Source organism: Vespula pensylvanica, chromosome 8, assembly GCF_014466175.1.
Source record: "Vespula pensylvanica isolate Volc-1 chromosome 8, ASM1446617v1, whole genome shotgun sequence".
NCBI classification, from domain to species: domain Eukaryota; kingdom Metazoa; phylum Arthropoda; class Insecta; order Hymenoptera; family Vespidae; genus Vespula; species Vespula pensylvanica.
In genome coordinates, this window is record NC_057692.1 from 3314440 (window position 1) to 3324439 (window position 10000).

Genomic DNA, 10000 nt, shown 5'->3' on the forward strand with positions numbered 1-10000 from the left:
AGAGAGAGAGAGAGAGAGAGAGAGAGAGAGAGAGAGTTGGATGGACACGAATAGACGCGACTCCTACGCGTTCCACCTCGATCCGTCCGTCCATCCATTAGAAAGAGAAAGAGAAAGAGAAAGAGAAAGAGACTCTGCAAACTGCTGCCACCTGAGCGTGATTCCTCAAAACCAACGTATCTCTTTCTTTCTCTTTTTCTTTCTCCTTTTCTTTCTTTTTCTCTCTCTTTCTCTTTTTCTTTCTCCTTTTCTTTCTCTTTTTCTCTCTCTTTCTCCATTTCATTATATCGTATATTATATTAGATAACACTACATACTTTTAGATTTGTTGAAAATTCTAATAATTCTCTATCTCTTTCTTTCCGAGTTTTCCATGAATATCATTTGATATCTCTACTCTTTGTCTGCTTCTATTTGACGTATTATAATTGTGAGAGAAAGATAGAAAAGAGTTATTTCATAAGGGACGAAGAACGATTCACCTTCAGCATTAACCTTCGATCTGATCACTTACAATAGACTAATTCTCTTTCTCAAGGGAGACTCGACATAACCTAAAATAGGAACGAAGAGAACGAAGAAGGTTCCTCCTCCTGCAATGCGGAGTTTCGAAGGCAAAGTTTGGAAAGACGTAGAGAAAGAGAGAAAGATGGATAGATAGAGAGTTAGATAGAGAAGAGAAGAAAGAAAGAAAGAAAGAGAAGAGAAGAGAAGAGAAGAGAAGAGAAGAGAAGAGAAGAGAAGAGAAGAGAAGAGAAAAGAGATGAGAACGATCGAGGTAGTGTCGCAGGAGGCGACTGACTGTCTAAGATCGAGTAATAGCGTTTCATTCGATCGAACCGAATCGCGGAATCGAAGCCGTCTCTTTCTCTTTTTCTCTCTCTCTCTCTCTCTCTCTCTCTCTCTCACCGCGGAGTAGTACCCGTCGATAGAGGAGGAGGGGAGAATGGAGGCGCACCGACCGAGTGAGAAAGAGACAGAAAGAGAGAAACGAAGAGGCACGTGCTACCGAAAGGAGTGGTGGGAATGTAAGTTATGCGCAGCACGTGATCTTCGGAGATCCGTCCGAGCGTTTCTTCGGGGGACGTGTCTCTTTCTTCCTCTCTCTCTTTTTCTATCTCATACACACGCATACATACAGTTGATATATTTGTGAGCATGAGTACGTCCAAGTCACTACTTCGGCCCCACGTGGGGCAGAGCGCGATGCTTTTTTCCGATACCGGCGGCCCACCGCGAAAGGTGGTGGAAAGTGTCTGCTATATGTATGTATGTATGTATGTATGTATGTACGTACGTGTGTGTGTGCATGTGTGTGTGTGAGAGAGAGAGAGAGGATGAGCACGATGCACCCACTTCGCGTTACTTCCTCCACGTGTGTTTCGCACGTCGCACGCGACCCTTTCCAACATGAATATATATATATATATATATATATATATATATATATATATATATGTTTATGTATCGTAACTATGTATACAAGAATACTGTAGAGTTCGTTGTGTAGTAATTAGAGACGAATTCGAAGTATACGCTTTCGTTACTTTTTCACAAGGATTATTCATGATATACACATTAGACTCTTTATGTTTCTCTCTCTCTCTGTTATTCCTGTTTTCTTTCTTTCTTTCTTTCTATCTATCTTTTTATCTTTTTAATACCAACAATGCGCCAATTTGTAAAACGAATTACAAAATTAGTTACGCACATGGAAATAAAAGTGTTCTCTGTATACTTTTTAATACGGTGCACGGGATCGTTGTTAGAAATGTCGAATGAAAGAAATTTTGTATTTAATCCTAACAAAATCGTAATTTTAATCACGGAATAACGAAAAGAAAATGTATTATTATTATACAAATACGAAATATTCGATCGCATAAAATACTAAGTCGATTTATAGTCGATGCAATCGAAACGCACGAATATTTATTTATGTATGCATGCGTGCATCCATCCATGTACGTGTATATATATATATATATCTATTGTATTTTACTCGACTCGTGGCAATGAAACAAACACGCAGGAGTGCTTGACTCTCTCGTCAATGGAGACTACTCGGTCGTTACTCGTTTATGGCTGGCACGTACCCATAGAAGAAAACAATGGGGGGATTTTAAAGAGCGGAAAAATGAGGGTACGATCGCAGACAGAGGAAAGACGTGCTAATTCCAAGGGTATTAGATCGAGGGTTGAGAAGGACGGAGGGTGGTAGAGAGGGATGGAAAGAGGAAGGGAGGAAAAAAGAGCAGGAAGAAAGAGAAGGAGGTACATTGACATTGGAATACCTTCGGACATGTTGAAGAAGAACACGAATGGGGCTTGTCGGTAAAGAAAACCAAAGAACGGAGGGGTCGACATGGCACCTGCTGTTGTTATTGCTACGTAGACGAGTCACACAACGAGACCACAATAAAAGAGTAGTAGACGAGAGTCTAACGCAGGTGCTATTATTCTTCTTTCGTTATATAATGTAAGAAGGGGGAGAAAGAGAAAGAGAGAGGTATCTATCGGACATTAACACAAAAAGTATAACAAAACCATAAAATTCGCCTATACAAATTTTCACCTTTACAAACCGATAGAGAAACTCAAATTTTCGGAGTTAATAAATGGAAAAAGGAAATTGAGAAGGGAAAAAGAAAGGAGAAAGGAAAAGGAAAGAAAAAATATGGGGCCTGTATATCGATGATCGTTTCATTGTGTGTTTAACCTTAACCTACCGCAAAGTGTACCTTCTCTCTCTCTCTCTCTCTCTCTCTCTCTCTCTCTCTCTCTCTCTCTCTCTCTCTCCATCTATCTATCTCACTCTTTGCATCTTTTGAAAATCCAGAGAAGAGAGTGCGGAAGCTAAGTGTTATCGATATCTCCTGCTTTCTTCGAGCTGAAGCGTGTGCGTAGGCACGTGTCGCGTGCTACCTACGCTATTCCTAACGGTTACCACGGGATTCTCGTGGTCTCTTGCCTTTTCTTCTTTGCTTTCAACGATACGACGACCGCCGCCGCCGTCGTCGTCGTCGTTGCCATCGTCGTTGCCGTGGTCGTCCTCGTCCTCGTCGTCGTCGTCGTCGTCGTCGTCGTCGTCGTCGTCGTCGTCGTCGTCGTTGTCGTCGTCATCGTCGTCGATTACACGTACGTGTACGTACGTACCGTTATCACGACTCACGGCGTGCTTTGATTCTTCTTTTTTAGTTTTTACGCATCAACGGAGAAGTGTCGCTGGTGGTAGGTTCTTAGACTGTTAAATTATACGTGCCGATTATATGCTATTTGTACATAGAAACGAAGAGAGAAAGAAAAAGAGAGAGAATGAGAGGAATAGGTAGACGAATAGAAATATAGATAGAGAGATAGAGACCAGACAGTTTTAGTCGTTGTGATGTAACGTACAGGAGAGAATGGACCAACGAACGAGAAGAAGGGGTGGATGAAGGGGGTTGTGCAACGGGATAAGGGGGTAAGGGGTAGGACACAGAGAGGAGAGTGAGAAAGAGAGAGAGAGAGAGAAGTAGAGGCGGCCTCCTCTCCAGCAGGCCAATGCGCCACGTGCTTTTCACGGCGAAACTATGCGGCTGCACACCCGCACCGAATTTATGAATGGGAGAAGCCTATTGACAGATCGCCGCACACCGATAACTCGACGGACACGTTCCTGTCGTTTGAGCAGCAGCGTGTTAAAACCAACGATAACACATAACTCGACGATACGTTTTAAACGGTCGATTCACGTTCCATCTTCTTCTCCTTTTCCTCGTCGTCCTCGTCCTCGTCCTCGTCCTCGTCCTCATCCTCGTTCTCGTCCGTCTACGAGCGACGAACAGTGGACAATATTTTGCAGGATAATGAAAAACGCGCGCAGCTCCGAGTTTCATGCTATTCCGTTATATTTATCCATCCTCGAAGCTACTTTAGCACACGCTTTTCGACGATTATCACTCGAAAATGGGCGATGCGTACGATACATGCTTTTATGTATATATATATATGTGTGTGTGTTTGTACGTGTGCGTGTAACTATGTGTATCAATGGGCGTACTACAAAACGATGAAGCACTAGCGACACTCGAAATCTATGTAAATATATAACTTCTCGAATATTGTACCTAGCATTTTCGAGATCTCTCTTTCGACGAGAGTACTTCTATCTATCTATCTATCTCTCGTTTTTCTCTTTCGGTTTCTACGATTTCGAAAATATTTTGTCGAGGAAAAATATGTTATGGCTAGCTTCTACGAATCGTTAACGTTGTCGGATCGTTCTATCAACGATTTAGAAATAAATCATTCAAGAAGATTTTAGAAGATCGTCTTCGAAGGAACGAAATAGATCGTAGACGCCGGCCGTCGGAAAGCGTTCGCAGAAACAGCGAGAGACGCGTTAAGGCGTATTTACTTATCTATCCATCGATGTAACCTGCTGCAAAATGTTCTATTTTCTAATATCACAAATCTGATCTATCTCACATATCTCACAATTTTTTTTTCTATTTCCTTTTTTCTTAGAACGTTACGATAATGCTATATGGGAAAAATTGGCGGACGAAAATAACGCCATGTACTTGTCCCGGTGAGAAAAAAAATTAAACGTACTACTCCGTCATTGCTATTAGAAACAACTTTGCAACTTACTAGGTACTTACTCCACGTCGAGAATTTCTACGGACAATCGGTGAACCGTCGCCGAACAATTCCCCTCTCTATATACATCTCTCTCTCCGTCCCTCCCTCTCCGATCAATGCGAATGCAGTATTAGTTCGTCGGTAGAACTATCTTCCTTCTCTCTTGCACCCGATAGTCGATATATGTATATACATATACATACATCATATACATACATATATATCATACGTACATACATACATGCATACATATACGTTACTATATATACTAGAGATCCTTCGAAACTTTCATCAATTTCGTCCTGCCTTTTAGTCCTCTAGTGATTCTCTTACGTAACGCCCTCAACGCGTATACTTTTTTCATGAACTAACACACTAACGCACTACACACACACAACGAATAAAATAGTTACGCAGGTATCGAGTTAAAATCGAAAAAGTAAGATTACTTCGAGAAAACATCGTTGTTTGCTTTTGACGAAAATATATAACACACGCACGCATACACACATACATATATATTTCTTTTTCTACCAAACGAATAGATTATTTTTCGTAGGACGTGTTAAATCGAATCGCAGGAAGCGAACGACGATTCGAGTCGAACTTTGCGCGGGCATCGTGTTTCGATAGCTGACGCGACGGAAAGGATTGATCCCTCCGTATTTTATGTTGGACACGGACTATCTTTATCGTTTAAAAATATGCTTATGAAAAAAGGAAAGAGAAAAAAAAAGAAATGGAAAAAAGAACAAAAAGATTGATGAAAGAAAGAAAGAAAGAAAGAAAGAAAGAAAAAGAAAATATGGTATAAAGAAAAGAGAAAGAAAGAGAGAGAAAGAAGATAATAAGAGTCTCGTTCGAGACGAAAAAGGAGGAGCGTTAAAAAATACATATATATATATATATTCCTAAAAACATTCCTATAAGAGAGAGAAAGAAAAAATAGAGATAGATAGGTATATATATATATATATATATATATATATATATATATATATAGAGAGAGAGAGAGAGAGAGAGGATTCGGGTTGTTGTCGTCGTAGTAACCATGACTACGCTGCCCCTCGGTGGTTGGTCATAAACGTGCCCACCTCCACCGCCACCTCCACCATCACCTCCTCCAGCTAGCACATCAGCAGAACAGAGCAGAGCAGAGCAGAGCAGAGCAGAGCAGAGCAGAGCAGAGCAGAGCAGAGTAGAGCAGAGCAGAGCTCGAAGAGCCGAACGAGCGTTTTCTCGACGGCGCCGGTGGCCAAGTAAAAGAGAAGAGGAGGCAGCCTCCAGGCAGATATCTCTTTCTCTCTTACGCGTTGCTACTTTACCCCCACCTAGCGGCCAAACGGCGACCCACGACCCAGCGTCGCTGCCATAGTCACCTCACACAGCGCACTCCCCACCTCTTTGCTTGCGCCTTCCTCCGTGTTGAACGCGCGAGCGCAACTTATAATACACGTATATACATATACAGCACATATACGTACATACACAGCACATATACATATATACACAGCATATACATACATCATATACACATATATATATATATATGGATATATATGCACATATATATATATATATATATATATATATATCTATATCTATACTATACACACAACGAACGCACCGACTCTCTCCCCTCTTTCTCTCTACGTTATCATCGTAGCCACCGTCATCGTCGCTGTCGCTGTCGCCGTTCTACCTCCTAACTCCTCCTCCACCTCTTCGTGCACCTACCTCATCCACCTCCTCCCCTCCGCGCCACCCCAACAGCCCCAGGCCAAGGAAACGCGGGATCGCTTCGAATTCAAACTACCGAACACGAGGTTACCACGCGTCAAATCTGACACTCGGACTCCGATGTGTTGTTTACGCGCTCTTCGTTTCTCTCACGAACTCGAATCGTAGCGAGCCCCGTTCTATTTTCTTTTTCGACATTTTATACCCATTACTGATCGAATCCTTCTCCTTTTTGGAGAATGGAGTTGCGTCTGACTTATATTCGTACTTTGTTCTCTCTCCTCCTCTCCTCTCTCCCTCACTCTTTCTCTTATACGAGATAGATAAAGAGAAAGAGAGAGAAAGAGAAAGAGAGAGAGAGAGAGAGAGAGAGAGAGAGAAGTCTGACGAACGAAAAATAATATACGAGTCATCGATAATTCGTTAAAATTTCAAGATCGAAAAAATTCCATCGAAAATTTCTCTAACCGAACGATTCAATATTCGCCTGAAATTTTCCTGTGGTCGTTCGTCGTTTATCATTTTTTTACCGAAACGCGAACGAAGGAAACGGAAAAAGGGAAAGAGACAGAGATATAAAAAGAGAATCAAAATGCTCGAGATTAAGAATTTTCGAGGTTTCAAGTTGAAAAATTGTTATGAGAAAGATGGCGAGAATGTGTAGGAAGGAAGTCGTTCTCGAGTCTCGCCGTCGGCGATCGACCAGCGACGGTCGCCGTTCCTCTCTTTCTTTACTTCTCTCTCTCTCTCTCTCTCTCTCTTTCTCTCTCTCTCTCTCTCCTTCTCTGTCTTCGTCTCGCGGCTGCGATAACCTCGAAAGAGTCAGTCTCGGAGAAAGAGAGAAAAGAATCGTAGGAACGTAGACCGTGCTTACTGGCGACGATGAACAACGACGACGATGACGACGAAGACGACGACGAAGACGACGACGACGAACGAGGACAACGACGAAGCAGAAGAAGAATGTGATGAAACCAAGATGATTCTCGCACGACACTCACCTGACCAACGTCGCACCACATTATTATTTCGCTGGCACCGACGACAGCATCTTGATTCGCTCGTGCACCATACACAGTTTGTCTCGGATGGTAGCTCGGTTCTCAAGTGAGGAAACACGTTTGGGGTGGAATCGAGATTCCACCAGGGCCGCAGCGAGCGTCGCTGCCGTCCACGATCCGGCTTCTCTTCTCTTCTTTCTATCCTTATTTTCTCACACGCAGCAACGTATCGCGCAAGATGTCCCACTGTCTTTCTCTCTCTCTCTCTCTCTCTGTCTGTCTTTCTGTCTCTATCTGTCTTTTTCTATCTATTTCTCTTTCTATCTCCGTTTAACACAAGATCTTTTTTCTTACTTCTTTTCTTCCTTCCTTCCTTTCTTTCTTTCTTTCTTTTTTCTTCCTTCCTTCCTTCCTTCCTTCCTTCCTTCCTTCCTTCGACGAACGGACACTCGAGTTCGAGCGCTCGTCCGAAACGAAATTTGATCCACGCCCGAAATATATGTCGCGTCACACACAGTGCGTAGCGTTAAGAAAATTCTATATATATATATATATATATAAGGTCCTCTACTTTCTCGCTACTCACGTCCCTTCGTATCTAAGTAATACATATCACACAACACGATGTCACACCGAGTGAACGATAAATACGACGCGAGACTCAGCGACAAGAGCCGAGTTGCGGCTAGCTGGCCATGCAAAGCATTACTGAGGTACTCTGACAAAACAGTCCTCGGCCGAGTGCCGCCGCTCGGTTTTCCCCCGAGTACGACTTCGTTCGTTTCCGCCGTAGCTCGGCCCACCTGCACTTCGCTACGGAACGCAGTATCGGATCTATCGAACGTGCGTGCCCCGTATCTCCGCTCGTCGATTCCAGTTAACGTTTCCCCCTTTTATATATCAACTACGTATCCCAACGTTCTTCCCTGTCTCTTTTGCGTATCAAATCGCGATCGAGATCGAGATCTACGAGCGATCACTCTCGCTCCTATATCTTATAAAAAAAAAAAAAAAAAAAAAAAAAAAAAAAAAAACTTATTTCGTCTCTCGCGAAACACGCACTCGTCGTAACTTCCATTAACTTTTCTTCTTCTTCTTTTTTTTCTTTTTCTTTTTCTTTTTCTTTTTGTCTTCTTCTTCTTCTTCTTCTTCTTCTTTTCTTATCGTTGCCACAGTTTCGTACTTCGAGATAAATGTATCTCGATGTACTTTTTAAACGATAGGTAGGACACGTGCGCGCGTACGTATACACAAAGTATTATCTTCTATCGCGTGAATCGATCAACGTTCTTTGTGAATGAAACGTCCGTCCACGGAAAGGGCTCCCGTTATCATCGGCCAAGGTAGTAAAATTCTAATGACTATACTTCGAGACTCGTGGCCCCGTGCCTTCGATGACGAGACGATAGCTCTTATTATATCGTTCTAAGGATAATCCCGGGGAAACGGAGTAACGTTGTACTATCGAAAAAAAAAAAAAAAGAAAAAAGAAAAAAGAAACTTTTACTCCGTCTTTAAAAATACTTTCCCTTTCTGTTACTGCTATTGTGTTTTCGGGTGATCGAGACAGCGAACGAACGTACAAGAATTTTTCTTCGCGTCGACGTTTCACCGATATTATCCATCGTCCACAAGAGTTTCGGCTTTTAATAAATTACATATAAAACTCTATTGTACACGTCGACCGGGCACATATTGTCCGCGTTCGAATGGGAGATTTCGTTTAAGCGGATGGGCGAGCTCTATTCACGCCTCGTAAATTAACTGTATAATTAATATTGAATATTCCCCGATTGTTTATATACCTTTCAGTATTTTCTGTAAAAGGAAGTGCATTATTTAATCCCGAGCGTTCGACGCCCGAGTCTCTTGTATTTATTAAAGTCCGTTATTGATTATTTCGAATAAAAAGAAACGAAAAAGAAAATACAAAAAAAAAAAAGAAGAAAAATTAATCGGAAAAAAAAGAAGAGAAGGAAAAAGAAAAAAAAAAAAAAGATAAAGAATACAAAAATAAAAAAAGAAGAAGAAGAAGCGATGCCAAAAAGTCGACGTGAAAAATCTTGAATCGATCCCCAACACGAAATTTTTACCTATTAAAGAATCGTTGAAAAAAAGCAAAAAAAAAAAAAAAAACGAGAAAAGAGAAAGAAAGGATAAAAAAAAAAGAAAAGAAAGAGAGATGGATCCACGAAGAAGCGGAGAGGATTAATCCTTTGTAGAGATCGACGGCGTCGATAGATACGGTCCTGGGACGGCCGACTATATACGACCAACAGGCAAAGAGCGTTAGCTCTCGACTAAGACCTCGTCGCCGCTTCGGTCGACTCGACGCCCCGCCTCGCCTCGCTCCGCCCCGCTACCGCTCGGCTTCGCTCGGCTTCGCTCGGCTCGCTTCGACTGTCTCGCTCGCTCGCTCTCTCTCTCTCGCTCTGTCTCTATCTCTGTCTTTGTCTCTCTCCCTCCCTCTCTCTCTCTCTCTGTCTCTTTCTCTCTCTCTCTCTCTTTCTCTCTCTGTCAGCGCTCGACGGAGCCTTCCAACGGCAGAGCGTAGCTTCGCGTAGCTTCGTTCGCGCGCCACCTTCTATACGACAAACAGCCTAAGAAAATTCACCGGCAACATTTTTATTCTC

The 10000-nt window shown here is 42.4% G+C and overlaps 1 protein-coding gene across 1 annotated transcript in view; it reads right to left on the reverse strand.

Annotated features, from left to right (window-relative positions):
* The window catches only part of LOC122631365 (GATA zinc finger domain-containing protein 10-like), a 29466-nt gene extending 21112 nt beyond the window's left edge, over nucleotides 1–8354 (reverse strand). Inside the window, exon 1 of the mRNA XM_043816978.1 lies at nucleotides 7368–8354. Within this exon, the coding sequence (XP_043672913.1) occupies nucleotides 7368–7388 (21 nt within the window). The 5' untranslated portion in view covers nucleotides 7389–8354. The remainder of the gene's footprint in view (nucleotides 1–7367) is intronic.
* Nucleotides 8355–10000: the final 1646 nt, after the last annotated feature.